The sequence below is a fragment of the Pseudorca crassidens genome, chromosome 13 (assembly GCF_039906515.1).
Source record: "Pseudorca crassidens isolate mPseCra1 chromosome 13, mPseCra1.hap1, whole genome shotgun sequence".
In the NCBI taxonomy this organism is placed as follows: Eukaryota; Metazoa; Chordata; class Mammalia; order Artiodactyla; family Delphinidae; genus Pseudorca; species Pseudorca crassidens.
This window is the reverse complement of record NC_090308.1, coordinates 385,032-402,384: the sequence shown is the minus strand read 5'-3', so window position 1 is coordinate 402,384 and position 17,353 is coordinate 385,032. Positions and strand designations below refer to the sequence as shown.

The 17,353-nt window shown below is 58.2% G+C and overlaps 1 protein-coding gene across 4 annotated transcripts; it reads left to right on the top strand.

The window, feature by feature from the left end:
• Positions 1 to 840: 840 nt before the first annotated feature.
• LOC137204314 (uncharacterized) lies at positions 841 to 10,534 on the top strand. Of its 4 annotated transcripts, none has more exons than XR_010933522.1 (3): positions 841 to 985; positions 5,735 to 5,855; positions 6,154 to 10,530. XR_010933522.1 is itself a non-coding variant. In XM_067701495.1 (3 exons), the coding sequence occupies exon 1, from the start codon at positions 3,045 to 3,047 to the stop codon at positions 4,044 to 4,046; it is 1,002 nt and encodes a 333-aa protein (XP_067557596.1). In that variant the 5' UTR covers positions 2,306 to 3,044; the 3' UTR covers positions 4,047 to 5,855; positions 6,154 to 6,935; positions 7,028 to 10,534. The 4 variants fall into 4 exon arrangements, 3 of the variants coding, with proteins under 3 accessions (XP_067557596.1, XP_067557597.1, XP_067557595.1); XM_067701495.1 differs by lacking the exon at positions 841 to 985 and having other exon boundaries at positions 2,306 to 5,855; positions 6,154 to 6,935; positions 7,028 to 10,534; XM_067701496.1 differs by lacking the exon at positions 841 to 985 and having other exon boundaries at positions 2,306 to 5,855; positions 6,154 to 7,208; positions 7,515 to 10,534.
• Positions 10,535 to 17,353: the final 6,819 nt, after the last annotated feature.

Here is a 17,353-nt window from a genome sequence, read left to right as displayed (position 1 = left end):
ACCTCTCCCCTCTCTGCTGAGGCTGGAGGGTCCCTGTGGCCTGGGTCCAGGCCCAGCCCAGCAGCAGGGCGGGGGTCTGTCCAGGCAGCACCAGGTGGCTGAGGCCTCTGCAGGGTTAGGGCGAAGGTTGGCTCCAGAGTCCCAAGTTCCCAACAGGACGACGGCGTCGTGGGAAATGCAGGCTGGATGGGCTCACGTGTACGCACGTGGGCACCTGGGATGTCAGCTTACAGGGAGTCTGCAGTTTAGGTCACTCTCCCTGGGGGAAGGAAAGGGCGCCGCTGGTCAAGGGTGAGGTGGGGCCGGGCTGCAGGCCCCCGTGGACGCTGACGCCTTTGAGGAGCAGCGGCTGGGACCCAGCGTGGAGCCCAGATCCACGACTCCGGCCCCTACCAGGCTGAACGCTCTTCCGCAAATTCAAAACCAATTTTGAGGCCAGCGTTTTTCAAATTTCCTACCCAGATATTCCCAAGCATCTAAACACATGCCATGTAGTCAAAATATCTGGGTGTTTTTTTAAAACATTAACATCTTCCTCTGAAGATCAGGATGCAGCCAAGATGCAGTAGGAGTGCGTCCATCTACTCGGCAGCAAGGGGCCTTCCCTGGGTTTGTGTGAGAGCGGTGAGCCAGGGCAGCAGCTGTCGGACAAGAAGGAAACTCTGCAATAAACACATCGCAGACTCCAGAATGTTCCGTGACATCATCTGCGTAATCCCCGGTGTGCGGTGAAGCCAGCCCAGCTCAGCTGTGACCGAGGCCAGCGGGTGGGGCAGTGACAACACGGGTCCACTGCTGGGAGGAGGGACTCAGCCAGCCTCCACTGCCGCCGCCCCGGGGTTCGCCGTTGGGCCACGTGAAGATGGAGCAGCGGTGACTGGGGTGGAGATGAGGGACCACCGGACACGGGTGCCCCTCACAGAGGCAGACGCCCTTTGCTGGCGCGCTGATCGCCAGGCTCTGTTGCCACGTTTGCTGTGAGCAGGTAAAAGGGGGTAAGACGGACAGACAGCAGTCCCCAGGCGGCACCAGTGCCACCTCGGCAGGCACAACCCCAGAGCCAGAAGCGGATAGCTTATCAAAATGTCCTTCACATCTGCCATTTGCCAGTTTGTCCATGTCTGATAGGGCCGGAATTGTGGAATTAGAAAAGCCTGGATTTTCTTTATTAATGTAGATTTGATTTACAATATTATATGTTTCAGGTGTACAACATAGTGATTCACAATTTTAAAGGTCATACTCCATTTGTAGCTATTATAGAATATTGGCTATATTTCCTGCGCTGTACAGTATCTCCTGGTAGCTTATTTATCTTATACATAATAATTTGTACCTCTTAATCCTCTACCCCTATCTTGCCCCTTCTACCCACTGGTAACTACTAATTTGTTCTCTATATCCATGAATCTACTTTTGGTTTTGTTTTATTCACTAGTGTGTTGTGGGTTTTTTATTCCACATACAGGTGATATCATATGGTATTTGTCTTTCTCTATCTGACTTATTTCACTTAGCATAATACCCTCCACGTTCTTCCATGTTGCTGCAAATGGCAAAATTTCATTCTTTTTTACGGCTGAGTCATACTCCATTGTGTGTGTGTGTGTGTGTGTGGTGTGTGTGTGTGTATCACATCTTCTTTATCCATTCCTCTGTTGATGGACATGTAGGTTGCTTCCATATCTTGGCAATTATAAATAATGCTGCTATGAACATTAAGGTGCATGTATCTTTTCAAAATAGAGTTTTCATTTTTTTCAGATATAGACCCAGGAGTGGAATTGCTGGGTCATGTGGTAGTTCTATTTTTAGTTTTCTGAGAAACTTCCATACTGTTTTGCATAATGGCTGCACCAATTTTCCTTCCCACCAACAGTTTATGCGGGTCCCCTTTTCTCTACATCGTCTCCAACATTTGTTTTCTGTGGTGCTTTGGTGATACCCATCCTGACAGGTGCGAGGTGATACATCATTGTGGTTTTGATTTGCACTTCCCTGATGATTAGTGCCTGCTGGCCACCTGTGTGTCTTCTTTGGGAAAGTGTCTATTCAGCCCTTCTGCCTGTTTTTAATTGGGCTGTTGGGTTTTGATGTTGAGTTGTATAAGCTGTTTATATAAGCTGCATATTAACTCCTATTTGGTTGTATCATTTGAAAATATTTTCTCCCATTCAGGAGGTTGTCTTTTCATTTTGTGAGTGGTTTTCTTTGCTATGCAAAAGCTTTCAGGTCTAATCAGGTCCCATCTATTTATTTTTGCTTTTGTTTCCTTTGCCTTAGTGGAATTTTTTTAAAGAAAAGAAACATTTGTATATTTTTCTAAAAAAATTATGAGTAGTAAATTCCCCTGAGGAAATGCCGCTTCCCTGCTAGTGCAAGAGCAGGGCTCTGGGTAGCGGGAAATAGATGTTGTATAACCCAGCCTTGCCCTGGGGAATGGATTGCCTAATTGCCTCCTGAAAGGTTTAAGTGTGGAGGATTCATGGGGAGCCTGGAGAAAATGACACCGGCTGTTTGGTGATTGAGTTTGGGGAGCTGGGAGGCTGTGTGCATCGCTGAGGGCTGGGCCCAGAGACAGGCAGCAAGCCCGGCGGCACAGACAACAAGTGGGTACTTAGAAATCCTGCGGAAGGAGCACAGAGAGCCATTTGGAAGAGGAGCACTTTGGGGTTTTGTCTGTTTTTGTTTCTGTGGCTTTTTGTCGCTGGGCCAGAAGGACAAGGGGTTCTGCCTCCCCTCCCGACCCTGAGATCCTGGGGCAGCCTTGGGCAGCCTCGGGCCCTGGCCGGAAGGGCCAGCGAAGCCCAGCACGAGTGTCCCAGCCTCGCCCTTCAGCTGAGCTGAAACCGAAGTTGGCTTCGCCCTGCGCGTCAGGTAGATTTGGGTGGTCTTCATTTTCGAGGTGAGAAATGGGGACTTTCTTCACTTATGAATTATTTAGATGAGAACTTACTTTATACGGCTAGGCCGGCCTCAGTTGGTCCCAAGCACTGGGGAGGCCGGGTGCAGAAGAAGCCCCCCCCAGCTTCAGAAAATGCTCCATGGGGATCAGTCCCTGTCACCCCCGGTCCTTGGAGCCAGTGTTGTCCACTCCGTGTCTGCTGTTTGCTACGATGGGCCTTAGGTTCTGTCCTTGGCCTGTTCCTCTGGGCCAAGCCTCAGGCAGCTCCGCTGAGAGAGGCCCAGCAGGGATATTAGTGAGGAAAGGGTGCTGGGCCTGCCGCCCTCGTGAAGCAGAGGCAGCCACGTGTTCCCTGGAAGCACCAGTTTATGTCTTCGGGCAAGGGTGTCCCCTCTTTACAAAGCACCTTCTTCCCTCCCAGGCCGGCAGGCCGTCTGGACGTGAGAAGAGCCGATCCACCCTGCCGGTGCCCCCGGCTGCTCCTCCTTCCTGGGTGCAGCCCAGCGCGTTCCCCTGTCCCTCAGGACGATGCAGTCGATCCCCCCAGTGGTGCCCAGGGAGCCTCAGCCAGGTCCCCGGTTCAGGGGTCAGAAGCTGGCGTGGGGCTCAAGGTGGATGCTGGCAAGGGTGGAGCCAGTTTCCATGGCGTTTCCTGAGCCACACCTGCAGCGCACCAAGCCCCGCCCTCAGGGAGGCCACTTCTGCAGGACCAAACTCCGCCGAGCTGCCCCCAGCCTGCCCCCGGGCCCTCCCGCTGTGCCTGGGTGAGCGCCCAGCTCGCCGTCCCCACCCTCCTGGCCCCGCTCTGCCCGGCCTCAGAGGGCTGCGCTCTGGCTGGCCTGGCAGGAGCTGGGCACTGACTCCACTTGTGACTCCATCCTGGCGTGTTCTCTCTGTGGACCGCTTCACCATTAAGAAAGGGAAGAGCTTCAGCCCTGTGGCACGAATTCCTGACACATTCGACGTCCTAATTATCCAGGATGAATCAGCAGCTCTGCCCGGCAGGGCGCTGGGAAGCCTGGGCTGCCAGCCCACCGCTGGAGGACTTCAGGGAGAGCTACCTCTGTACCTGGGGAGGCCCCAAGTTGACCCCATCCTAGAGATTCCTTCTGTCCATCTTATTTGTGTCACTGGGGGCTAGAGGGGAGAGCGAAGCTGGCCGTGAGATTTTCATAAGAGGCTCGGGTTCCAGAAATGACTGCCGTTCCCTGAAAGTGAGGCCTTTGATGTGGTTTCCACTGTAACCTTGAATCCCCTGGGACAGTCCTCGTGCAGGAGTGCATCTCTGAGAAACTAGCCTGCCCACAGCCCCTGTGACCGCCTTGGTCTTTGCTGCTCCCCCCTTTCCTGCCCCCGTGTCCTCCAGTGGTGGGGGTCCCCAGTTTACTTGCGAATCCACAACCAAAGCCCAGAAAGAAGAAGGTTGGGGAGCCCTGCCGAGGAGTGACGCACAGGTGTGCCAGGTGCACTGCTCGAGAGAGCGGCACCTCTTCCTAAGTCAAGAGCAGCAGGTGGAGAGGCTGGTCCACGTTCAGAGGCTCTGTGGGTGCCCACTGCTTGCCTCCCTCTGCACCCTGCTTGCCCGTATCAAAGGGGGTGCTGTGATCAACTCCCACCCCGTCCCTTTGAAGCCCCACTAATCTCCCTTTTCACCCCACAAGCCCGTGTGCTGGCGTCGGTACCCCTGTGGGGTGTTGGCCACCAGGGACACGAGGGGCCCCAGCTGGTCTTGCCTTGTTCCCATCACCCTTGTCCGTCCTGTGCAGTCGGACTTTCTCCATCCCCTCCATCCCCCTTGTGTTGTCCCCAGGGCCCCTCCTCTGACCTCCTGTGTCCTCACAGCCCCAGGCTCCTGCAATTTTCTGCCGTGTGCCCACAGGTTAGAGATGCCCACACTTCCTGGGCAGGGCATGGCGTGCAAGCCAGACCTCTAAGGAGGGAGGTGATCCTGCCCAGGCTTCCTCAGGGCTGGTGCCTGGCGCCCTGTGTACATTCTGGGCCGCAGCCCACCCTGAGCATGCAAAGCAGCCCTGGTGGGGGCCGCGTGGGAGAGGGTGAGAGCCTGGTCTCCCCTCCTCGCTGCTGGGCAGATCCTTTTGGGACCACCGAGCCAGGAGCATCCCTCCGCTAGTGAAGCAGGACCTTCTTGGCCGTGCTGTCCCTCCACTGGGGGAGGGAGAAGCGGACTCTTCTAATCCGGCCCCAGGGCTCCTGAAGACCCGCTCGTGCCTCCAACAAGGAGCTGCCACTGTGGTCCGCACGGCCCAGGCCTCAGAGCCAACCAGCGCCAGGCCGACCTAGAGCCCAGCTCGAGCCCCTGTGAGCGTGGAAACCGTGAAGGTCCCACAGGCGAACACATGGCTCGGGCGGAGGGGGAGGCACCGAGCCTCTTTTGGTCCATGTCCAATCTTGTAAGTTAAGGAAACTGGACGAGTCACAGCCCTTTTCGTAAGTTCTCAGTCACAGACATCTTTACCTGTTCCTCCAAAGCCATGTTCTGGAGCCCAGTACAGGGAAGCCGTGGAAGTGACCTCACTCACCCTCACGGAACAGGGAGAACTGACCAGAGAGATGCCCCCAGAGGACCCGGAGCTGCGACCCCGCGTCGGAGGACCAGGCCAGGTTCTCGCTAAGCCCCGTCTCCCTGTCCTGCTGGGACTTCCAGAGAAGCCAGCTTCACCTGCGGGGCCCTGGCTGACCTCACGCTCCTTCTAAACCTGGGCGTGAGGACGCCTGAGGACCCTGGGGTGCTGCGGACACGGGACTTCTTTCCTGTCTGCTTGTCTCCTGTGACCAGCATCGCTCGTCCTTCTGACTCTCCCACACCAGGCCCCGCGGCTATGCTTCTGCGTCCACAGAGACAAGCTGTCACGTGATCAGAAGACAGGGGACAGAGGGGACAGCTCTGCAACTTTATACGGGTCCTGCTGAGGCGGAACTCCGTGGCGAGGTGGGCGGCTATTTCGGGAATCGAAGGGCTTATGACCACAACTGCTGCATTCAGATGGGTAATTCAGTGAGTGAGGGGCTGGCTGACAAACTTACTACAATATGGGACCCATTTCTAATCAAGACAGAGGACCAGGGACACGATGTCTGGCCATTTAGGGTATAAAAGCCTATTTCAGGGAAGTAATTATAGGCTTGGGATAGAATCTTAAACCCGAAGAATAAGAAATCAACTTATAGCCAAGATAAAGTGAGGGCTAATTGGGTACCACCTTCTAAGAATTGGGTATTCATTTCAGAAGAAGAATCTTCCCAGCAGTGTCCCTCCAGGAGGCCCAGCCGTCCATCCGGGTCAACGGGTTGCTGTCATGAACCAGGGGGAGGCTGAGCACCACGAGGGCAGGTGTCGCGGGAGGGAACAGAGGGGACGCCTCCGAGGTCCTGAGCCACGTGAGCCCTGAAGGAGGCCGGCCTAGTGGGGTGTTTGCGCAGGTGATGCTGGACACACACCGCTGGGTTGGGTGTAGGCGCATCACCCACCTCGTGGGGTCTTGTCCCCTTAGCTGCTCCCAAGAGCAAGCAGTGGTGCGGGAAGAATTTTCCAAGGGTACCCTCTGCTCGGGGCCGCCGCTGCCCCACTGCCCTCTCACAGCCCAGCCCCGCTGGGCCCCCGGGCGCGTGTCCTCGGGGAAGAGGTGCAGGGCCCCCGCACAGCTTTTCAGGGCTGCCTGGAGCCTGTCAGCAGGGGCCTGCCCTCTCCTGTGCGGTCAGAAAAGGGCTGAGCGACGCCGACAGGACCTGCGCTGGGCCTGTGCTGGGGAAGGGGCCTCTCTGGACTTCAAGGGTCCCCAACAAGAGCTTCACACTTGGGACAGAGGAGAGGCAGCCCTCATCCATGTCAAGAGAGGAGGGATGCGGGTGGGAAGAGAAGATAAAAGCTGGGAGAAGGTGCCATGTGGACGGAGAGGAGGCCCTGATTCCGGCCACCGTGGCTCCCAGGACGGGTCTAGTCATCCCGACGGAGCTGGCTGGTCATTCAGATTGAAGTCAAATCAGTTCACACGTGGAAAGGATCAAGCAGGTCAGTAATTTGACTTAGGCCCTCATCATCTCTCTCCTAAGCCAGCGCAAGCCTCCTAACTGTCCCTGTTTCCATCCTTCCCGGTCTGCCAGGGCCCACCTGGGCCAGCTGGGCCCTGCCATCTTGAGGCCCGCAGGCCTCCCATTGCCACTTCAGACTTGACCCAACTTCTGATTTACGCAGCAGCTGCTCTCAGAGGTGCCGTGCACCAGAGCCCCCGGGAGACGCGTGAAAGCACAGACGCGAGTCCCCGCCTCCTTCCACAGCTGCCAGGTCAGAATCTGTCCGTGTCCCGCTTCCTGTTGCCACTGTAACAAGTTATCACACTTAGCGGCTCAGCACAGCACCGCTCACCACCTCACAGGTCTGTAGGTCAGACATCAGAAGGGGGTCTCCCCTGGGCTGGGAATCAAGGTGGCCACAGGACTGGCTCCCTGTGGAGGCTGTACGGGGGAATCTGGGCTTTTTCCAGCTTCCAGAGGCCTCTCTGCCTACAAAGACCGTCTGTACTGAGTCAGATGCTCCGTTAGTCCCACGCTCCCCACGGGACGACAGGTGACTTGCCTCTGCCTCTCACAGGCTTCGCTGGTCGTTCAGCTGCTTGGGAGCCACGCTGAAGGAACCTTTGCATCGAGGCCCAGACCAGACCAAAGATCTACCCAGTGGCATCGCTGGGTGACCACAGACCTGGGCACCCCGTGCAGGCTCACCTGGCCGTCCCCAAAGCCATCTTACCAGACGTCCACGTCCTTGCACAGGCTGGAAAGCAGGACACCCATGCGGCCCCTCTGAGCGAGTGAAAGGAGCTGATTACAGCCACCGGGCAGAAGCTTCAGGGCCCCGACGGCCTGCTGAAGGCTGTCCCTCGAGCCGTCCTCCCGGGCCACAGATGAATGTCCCCAGACATCCGTGTCCTGACCCCTGGAACCCGGGAATGTGGAATTCAGGGTGCTGGTCCAGTGACCCTGAGGTGGACAGAGTCCTGGGCTCTCCGGTGGCCCAGTGTGATCACAGGGTCCTTAAAAGTGGAAGAGGCAGCAGCAGAGGAGGTCAGCGATGTGAGGGGGAAGGACTCAGTCCTCCAGTGCTGGCTTCGGAGGCGCAGGAAGGCCCACGAGCTGAGGAAAGCGGGCGCCTCGAGAAGCTGGAAACGGCCCTTCGATGGATACGAATCCTCCCCTGGAGCCTCCAGAAAGTGGGCAAAGCGAACCCCAGGAGGAGCAGCATCGGGCCCCTCAGAGAGGAGGGGAAACGGCTTAAAAAATAAAAGGCTTCACACTGACTGAGGTTTTGAGACATACAGATCAGAGTCTGTGAAGTGTGCTTACATTTTTTCACATGTGAAATGGACTAATTGTCAGTGACCGGAGTCTGCATTTGTATCTGTATCTGGCATTTGCAACGCACATTAACCTCTAAGAACGTGGAGGTTACACATGGGGCTTTGCTGGGCAAGGCATTCACTCAAGGTTGCCCGGCTACCGGTGGTCTGGCAAGAGGGATGCAGCTTCCAGCACAGCACAGACAGACAGACAGACGCTGGAAGGGCAGACAGATGCTGGAAGGGCAGGCGGACGCTGCAGGGCAGGTGGACGCTGGAGGGGCGGGGACGCTGCAGGGCCATCTTGATTACAAAGGCAAAGGATTGTTTTCAAAATTAAACTCATGCTCCACGTCCTCGCAACAAAAGCAGCGAGGATGTGAGTGATTCCCCGAAACTGTTTTGTAGAGCTTTACCTGAGTGGATGCCCAGAAACCCCGTAACAGAATGACTGTTTGGGAATAGCCTCCGGAAATCCTACTGGAGGGGGATGGGGCGTGTAACTAGAACACGAGTCTCCCAGAAGCCTGTCCTCCCGCTAACCCTGCTCTAGCCCAGTGCGTCACGCCAGCAGGGCCCACGCTCTGGGTCTCCTCTCCTCACGGCCACAAAGGCCTCCGCGGCGACGGGCCGGCTGTACTGCCTGCTTCGTCACCTGCTCTTTAATTGGGAAGCCCAGTGTCCAGGCCCACGGCACTGCCCCCACCGTCCACTCCCCCGCCTCGCCAACCCTGCTCCCTTGGTGCAAGCTCCTAATTGATTAAACGGATGATTGATTATCGGGCCCGAGCCATGTGTTCTCCAGACACCCGTTTGCTTGGAATGGACAGAGCGCGGCCGACATCCATCACCGCCCGCTGCCCGCAGACTCGGAGCCAGGGACTGCTGTGGGCCCCGCCGCCGTAATTGCCGCCAGCCTCCCCTGAAGCAGGTGCACACCCGCCATCAGTTTTGCTGTCTTGATGTGAGCGTCCTGCCAGCCGGCCACTGTCAGATGCTGCTGACGCAGGACTCGCTGCTCCCAGCCTCCCAAAGCAGCCACCCTGTTCGGGATGCCTGGTGACGGTTCCGTCAGGGAGTGGGGAGTGAGGAGTTCGGGTGCCTCCTGGTCGCGGGGCTGCTGGGGGACATGTGATCCGCTACTTTCTTGCTGTCTGGTGAGATGGAGTGGTGACTCCAGCTGGGTCCTGGGAGCAGTAGGATCAGTTTCCCCCCCTAAACTGTGGCCCTCAGGCTAAGATGCTATTGCCCAGGCAGCCCTTGAAAGCCGGGGTTTCACTTCACCCCCATCTGGACATGAGAAAGTAGGGGGGAAACGGGAATCCACTCAGTCAATCCAGCCACACGAGGCCCTTTATTTTGTGCAGCCTGGGAGGCAGGCATAGCGTCAAACGGGAGGTGGGGTCAGTGCATGACTGTCACACGCAGTCCTGAGACTCCACGTCTGGAGGCTGATGAGGTCCTTTCTGCAGGGGTGCGTCCACGGCCTGTGCTTCCGGCATCTTTCTTGCTTCGCCCATGAATTTCCACGAACTTCGTGCTTCTTTAAAGTGAAGCAATGATTGTAAGGCAAATATAAAGCTACGGGGTGCAGAAGCATCTATGTTTCTACAATTTTCTCCTCGACCTTTTAACGGTGGCTGGTCTCCCTCAGGGCCACGTTGGAAGCGATATTTGTGCTACTCAACTTTACAAGTCTTTCGAAAGCAATAGGCCCAATTTTCATAAAACATCAATTCCCTCTCTTTTCACTCAGTCTCCATCATTTTGCTTCCCAGTGAGTAAATCTCATCAGTGCAGTAAAGCGGTCCTAGACAGCTTTGGGACCAAGCACACTGCTTCCAGCTGCATACAAGCAGCTCGAGACGGCCACAGTCTCCGCAGGCCAGCTGGAGGTCCTGCCACAGGAAGGCCAGCCTGGGACGAGGCCAGGCCTGCCCTGGCGATGCTCAGCGGGCACCCAGGAAGAGCGGCACCCAACTGGGTCACGACTCAGGCTGAGAAGCTCAAGGTACATCCACTGCGTGGTGATCGGCAGTCAAAGTCGAGTCCCAAGACGCCGCCGTTTCCCTAAGACTGAAAAATAAACCAGAAGCCCCAGCGTTCCAGAGCCCCGGCGCTCCAGAGCCCTTAAAGAGAATTACACATTCTGGACATTTACTTTATTTGCGTTTTTTTTTTTTTTTAAGCTGAAGACATTTTCAACTTAAAAATTTGTATAATAATGTATTGTGCAATGTACACATCGTACATTATTGTATATAATTAAAAGCTTGAAATAATAAAGCCATCCACGTGTGACTCCCACGTGGACGTAGCATCTTGTCGGTAACTCCCAGATGCTGACGGCGGTCCTGAGGGGTGCACCTCGGGATGCTTCCACCGGGAGGGCGTGCTTGGAGCAAGTTGCCACCCTCACCGCCCACACACCCCTCTGGGTCCCGCCAACTGGCAGACCAAACCTAGCAGCCTTTTTAAAAAGTTCTCCTGTCTACAGCACGTTCCACGTCAGGTGCTGAGTTGAGTATCCGTCAACGTCCAAAGAAGAAGCGTCTTCAGGAAGCAGAAGTCCTCTGGTCTTAAGTGAGGACTGCTATGCCATCCCCCAGCTGCCACTTGTCCTTCCAGGCCCAGAACAACTCTTTGAGCCACAACCAAATCCTCTCCAGGTTCTGCCCCCAGGCCCCCAGGCCGAGGTTCCAGCTGGACCCTGTGCTGAGGGACAAGTGAAGGTGTGCTGTTCAGGGGGGCCCCCAGGGGCAGGCTGTGTGGACTCAGACCCACTCTCCCGGGGTCGCATTCCCGCCCTCCTCCAGGAGTGGTTTTTGTGTTTGGACAGAGATTTTCCAGAAAGAACCTAAGCCGGGGACCATCCTGCTGGTCGCCCTCCCAGCATCCCGGCTCAGGTGGAGGTGAGATTCGCTGGTTAGAGCGGGGAGCATTCCCATCAGGCAGGGACGCCTCCCGTCCCCTCGCAGCAAGAAGACGGTCTCGAGAGGAGCAGGCGGCCGTCGGCCTGGCCAGGAAGGGCCTGGAGTCGCCAGCGTGGGTCTCATTAGCCCCCCGTGGGGAGCCGGCCTCCTACCGCCTGACCCCTGCCTCCGGCTCGTTCTTCCACAGACTAATTCCCCAAACTGACAGATTTCAGAGCCTGGTGTGCCCAGGGTCACTCAGTCACACTGCGCTCTGGTCAGTGTCAACGCGGGCTTTACCGGAGCAGGGGTTGCGGTGGGAGAAGGGGGTCCACAGGCCCGGCACGTGCGAGCTCAGCCCGAGCGGGCGGCGTGGGGAGGACGCGCTCCTCACTGAGGACACGGCCACGCCGCAGTGATGCGAAGGCGCTGAGCTCAGCAAGATTCCCGAGCACGCGGGAAGTCTCCCGGGAGAAGCGGTTTCCAAATGAGGGCGCTGTGCCTGGAACAGTACCTCGTGTGTGTGTAACACACACTCTGCAGAAACATCTTTTATGTCCAGGCACCTGTCACCTGAGGCTCCCAAGCTGTCGTGTAGCCGGCGGGCGAAAACCTTCGTCTCCTTGTCTTCAGTGGAGACCGGCCACACGGGGCGGAGTCGCCACCAGCCCAGGTGGGCTGAGGGCACCATCCGCTCCCCTTCCTCAGCGCCCAGCCCCACCACCTGTCCCGTCGGAGGACTCGTGGCCGGGCCCCCGGGGCTGATGACGGGGGTGCCAGGTCGGTACCAGCAGCACATCAGTTAAAGGCATTACACTGAGGGCTTCTGAGGGAGCTCAAGGCTCTGCTCAACTGGGATCTGAGACACGGACCCACAGAGACCCTGGCAGGTGCCCAGAGTAAGGACCCCAATGGGCAGCAGCTCTGGAGGGACCCTGGAAACCCGTCCTGGGGAAGGTGACCAAGGGTCCTCTGAGCCAGCGGCCCCTGCTCCTGCCAGAGAAGCAAAACCACAGAAAAACCAGGACAGGCTGGTCACCGGGCCAGCAGGACCCGGAAGCCCGGCCTCACGTGTGGAAGGCAGCATGTGGTCACCTGGTCCCTGTCCTCTCGTTTGTCTAATCGAGCAGCCCCCCGTCTGGCCTCATCACACGGGCGGGGGCCCGGCTGGGCTCCAGGGCTGGGGTGCAGGCCTGGGCACCGGGCTTTTGAACATTCCTCAGGGTTCCGGGCTGCAGCCGGGCTGAGCGTCCCTGGCCGAGCAGACCGCGCGTCCGCACAGCCTGGCGCATGGCGTGCCCCGAGAAACGACAGCCGCTGCGGGCGGGGTGATGTCAGACTTGGGCGCATTCGTGTATGGGCACCATACTGAGTCCTTTAAACACAGAAGCCTCAGTGCAAGCCTGAAAGCACCACGATTGTCCCTAATCACAGATGCAAACCCTGAGGCCCAGGAGTGCAGGGACTCGCGTGAGGCCGCTCAGTGGTCAGTGGTCCAGCCAGATCCGAGCTCCAGTTCCCCTTGACCCTGAGCCCATGCTCCCCACGCTGAGGCTACCTGTGAGGCTTGACCCTCGGGTCACAAACTTCTCTTCAGTCATTTCATGCTGCACTAAATCATATTTTGGCCTGACCTCTGTCTATTTTTTATGAACCTAACAATTATAACTGTGTTCCGTGAGTATCGCACATATAATTTGGTACCTGTGCATCTCTATACATACATATACATGTATTCGTATTTCTGGCGTGGTCATAGAATGTGCTTCTCCAGGCAACAGGAAGATCGGGTCAGCACAAAGGTGTCTTAATGCTGCTTTTTTAGGACCCCTAATTGAGTCTGCTGCCTGCATATCCACTTGCAAGGCATCCTGACTTCGGAACGCGAGCCCACAAATGCTGCGGCACCAGCTGTCTTAAGCCTGAGTCTGCTCCGCCAGAAGGGCGGCATTAGATGTCCTCTCCCTTTACATATTTTCATTTTTGTAACAGCATTCCTCGGCTCAAAGCTGCCGTAGGGGGGTGAGGAAGGAGCGATGAGGGGCTGGCCTGGAGAAGAATGAGAAGACCCATGCCACCTGCGGGACCTGGGGCTCGGAGCCCCAACTCAGGCAGAGATGTGAACGGGACCTGGGGCTCAGAGCCCCAACTCAGGCAGAGATGTGAAGCAGTCTTGTTGGCCGGGACTGCCACTCCCGAGACAGGACTGGAACACAACGGGAGCCACACTGGTCCCTCTGTCCCTTCTGGAGGGATCCACACACACGCACGACAGGCGCCCCGTTTCCACAAATAAGGGCCAAACCACCAGCAGCCCAGTGGTGGCCCCCCAAGAGGTGCTCCTGTCTCCTCGTGGGAGCCCTGCTCCGCCGGGCACATGGAGCAAGGGGCCTGCACACACGTCGGGTCTCGCTCGGAAGCTTCTCCCTCCTGTTGGGAGATGACCCCCGAGGCTCCACACCTCCACACGGCTTTCCCAGGCGGCCACATCCCAAGCTCTGGGACCTGTGTGCCATGTTCCCTGGAAAGGGGGGATTTACATTGCTAATCAGCTGACCTGAGACAAAGAAAACTGGAGACCCCTGATGCTGCTGGCTCCGAAGACGGAGGAAGGGGCCAGGAGCCCAGGAACACGGTGCCCCCAGAAGCTGGATGCGAGGCCCAGGAGGAAATACGGACTCTCCTCAGAGCCTCCAGGGGGAACCAGCCCTCTGACTCCTTGATTTTAGCGCAGTGAGACCCACGTTAGAATTCTACCCCAGAGGACGGTAAGTGGATGAATTTGTGCTAATCTGTTAGAGCAGCAATGGCTCACTAGTTCAGTCCCACTCCAAGGAGAAGTTCAGAATCTGAGGGAGGAATTGTAAAGGAAGGTTTGTGAACGAGAAACGCGACGAGTGGGTTTCCAGCGGTCACTTCCAGAGTTTCATCTCCTTGTGCCGACTGCATGGAGTGATTTGGAGTGAGGTCAGCCTTGAGGGCAGTGCCGTGCCCTTCTGACCCGTGGGGTCAGAGTCACCAGGGGAGACCCCGGGGCCCTCTCCTGGCACCAGCGACCCAAAGGGGTCAAGGTAACTTGACCCTGAGAGACTGGGCCAGCCTCTGGGTTCCGCTGCTCACAGGATGGTGGGAGGGGTCACATGGGACGCCCTGTGCCTCCCAGACACCCCGCTGTGTGTTACCGGAAGCACCGTCCCACGGCGGGGACCAGGGGCGCAGCCCCTCGTGGGCCGGGAATCGCGGCTGTCTTCCTGCTCCGGCTCCACGGGCGGCCTTCATGGGGCTGTGAAGAGCTTCTGGAAGCCCGGGTGTGGGGGACCAGGCAGGTCACGTGGGACTCGGGCTCCCACCTCCCTTCTCGCTGTCTGTCCATGTTCATGACTGGGCAGGACCTTCCGCAGGCCTGGGGTCAGCCACCCAGCCCAGACCCTCAGCCTGGGCGTCACACGGAGCCTCTCTTGACCAGGGCATCGCAGACACACACGCTCACAGGGGCACGCACACGCGTGCACACCGAGATGCACATGCCCAGACACACGTGTGTGCTCACACACGTGTATGCACGCACGCGTGCCCACCCTCACCCTGCGGGCTTGCTGGCTGGGCTCCAGAGCAGGGCCTGGCCCACGGGGAGGGGCCAGAAGACGCTTGGGCACTCCAGCCAGTCCCGTGTTTGCACTACCCTCTGCTGCTAACCCACTTGCTGTAAACTCCAGACTTGGTTCCGTAGAAGGAAGGAGAGGCCTGAGCTCACGCCAGCTGCTGTGGAGGACGAACAGGAAGCTCTGTGCCCTCACTTCCCCGGACGGACGGCTGAGGATGGCATTTACCACCGGGGAGAGCCTGGGACCCCCTGGACGTGCCTGTCCCCCGGAGCAACACGCCAGCCCCTGGGGCAGGCCTCACTCGCAGGCAGCCCCGCTGGGGGGCTCCGGGTGTCTGCACGGCGGTCCCCAGGCAGCTGGCGGCCTCCTCGCCTCCCCCGAGCACGGCCCAAATCTACCCGAAGGCACCCGGCTGCACCCCGGCCTCTTCCTTCCTCACTGGGAACCTGAACGCAGAGGCCGTGTGTGCTGAGCTCCTGCGGAAAGCGCCTGGCACACACGGCCTGAGGCGAGATGGCAGCGTGATGCCCCCCCAAGCCCCCCGCCCCTAGGAAGCCACCACCTCTGAGGCGGCCCAGAGGCGGACGGCAGGGCCCCGGGAGCTCCCGCCACCGAGGGCTGAGCCCGCAGGCCTGGGCTGCACAGCGGCCGGCACCGCGGTCGAGCGGGCACCTTGTCTCCAAGGCTGGTCCACACCGACCACAAAAACTCGTCTCCTCGGCACTGGAGTCCTCAGGGAAGTGCCGCTGAGCGTCTGTGTGGGAGGCCCCCTCCTCTCAGGACCCGCCTGACAACCGTGGCGAGGCTGTGACCCAGTTCTCGGGGGCAGGGGCGGGCGCACAGCCATCCAGTGTCTGCTCCATCGCACGAATGGTGGGCTCTGATGTGTGGACCCACCTTGCAGATGAGGAAGACGGGGCTTTGGGCACATGGACAGGAGACGGGCCCCGCCCCCGCTGACTGCAGCTCAGACCCCTCTGCACCGTGGTTTGCCGCCCTTGCTGCCTGGGAAGCAAAGCGTCATCCTGAGGATGAACCCGAATGCACCAGTGCTGGGCAAAGCCCAGAGCACAGCACACTTGCAACCCTCACGGCTGTCAGTGTTACCGCTGCTACAGCGTCCCTGCAGGGGACCCGCCAGGGGCTGGACCCCGCCAGCCACAGAGGCCACTTTGCAGGAAGAGAGCTGGCGTCAAGGGCTGGGCCCCTCCCCTCCTGGGTCTCCGCCCTCCTCTAGGAGAGAGGGACCCGCCAAACTGTTCCTGCTGCACTTGGAGGAGCCGTGGCGCCTACCCACAGCCACTCCGTCCCTGGCCCTTCCCTGCGGCTCCACCGGCCTGGACGGCTCCTCTCAGCACCCTGATTAGAGCAGCAGGGGCAACTCAGCACCCTGGTTAGAGCGGCAGGATCACTTAGCACCCCAATTAGAGCCCCAAAGAGTTTATTCATCACAAAGGCGACCCATCACCTAATGATAGACTCACACACGTGTAGCACTAAATAGCCTGTGTTATTCATGGTTTTCTTGGCAAGGACCTACCCTTGTTTGAGGGGAGTCGTATTAACCTGGATCCCAGTACTTCAGACTCTGTGCTCGCCTGAGAAGGATGTAGCAGAGAGACCCGCTCCGTGCCCGCCCCTGCCCCGAGTCAGCCGTATTCGTTTCTCAGGGGAGATGTGGTGCTTTGCTCTAGTCCCGTGAGCTGCCCGGGAAGATGGAATGTCTGAGCCCAGGTCGCCCCTGGGGCAGTGGCTCATGAGTCAGGAGAAGAGTAGCCTCCAAACACGCCAGTTACCTCTGCTTTCCTAGAGACGGGACTTCAGCTTACCTGGGGCAGAACTAAATGCCCACAGCCTTCTTCCCGCGTCACTGAAGCGCACGAGGGAAGGAACATAGACAGGGCGAGAGGCGGGAACGAAAACCAAACTGTAAGACCAGACTCGACAGGTGGGTGGTGCCCGTGAGGCCCCGAAGAGCAACGCTCTGGGCTGTCAGCCAGCTCTGGGCACGGGGGAGACACTGAGGCAGGTGGAGAAGGGGCCCCACTCAGGCCGCACAACAGGGCAAGGGGAAGTGGGCTGAACCCAGAGCAGGCAAGTTTCCCCTTGTCAAGGGTCAGACCCTGAGGCCCAGCTGCCCTGACTGGAGGAGCGTCACAAGAACTCTCATCTCCTGGTATCACAGGACTTGTCTCCCAGACCAGCTACAAGTCTCAGCTAAGTCGACAGTACTTACTGATAGAACTAGGGTGGCAGGTGCCCAGCAGCAGACATCCTGCAATTCAGGTGAGATGTTTGGAAGTCACATATCAGCTCCAGGCTGTAAGCACCAAGTTCCGCAGATGCCAGAAGCAGTGAGAATTGCCATTGGAGACCTCCATCCACCCATCCCTCCACATGCACAGAGCTGACTTGGAGCCACTCTGAGACTTAAGACAGAGATCAGCAGAGGATAAAGAAGAACAAAACCCAGGACCTGCTCCTGAAGCCATCACATGGGGGAGGAGAGGCCCAGAGGCCCCATCACGTGGGGGAGGAGAGGCCAAGAGGCCCCGTCACGTGGGGGAGGAGAGGCCAAGA

Bases quoted from the DNA above. Each gene is read 5' to 3' on its own strand.
- LOC137204314 (XM_067701495.1), top strand. From the start codon at position 3,045: ATGGGGATCAGTCCCTGTCACCCCCGGTCCTTGGAGCCAGTGTTGTCC.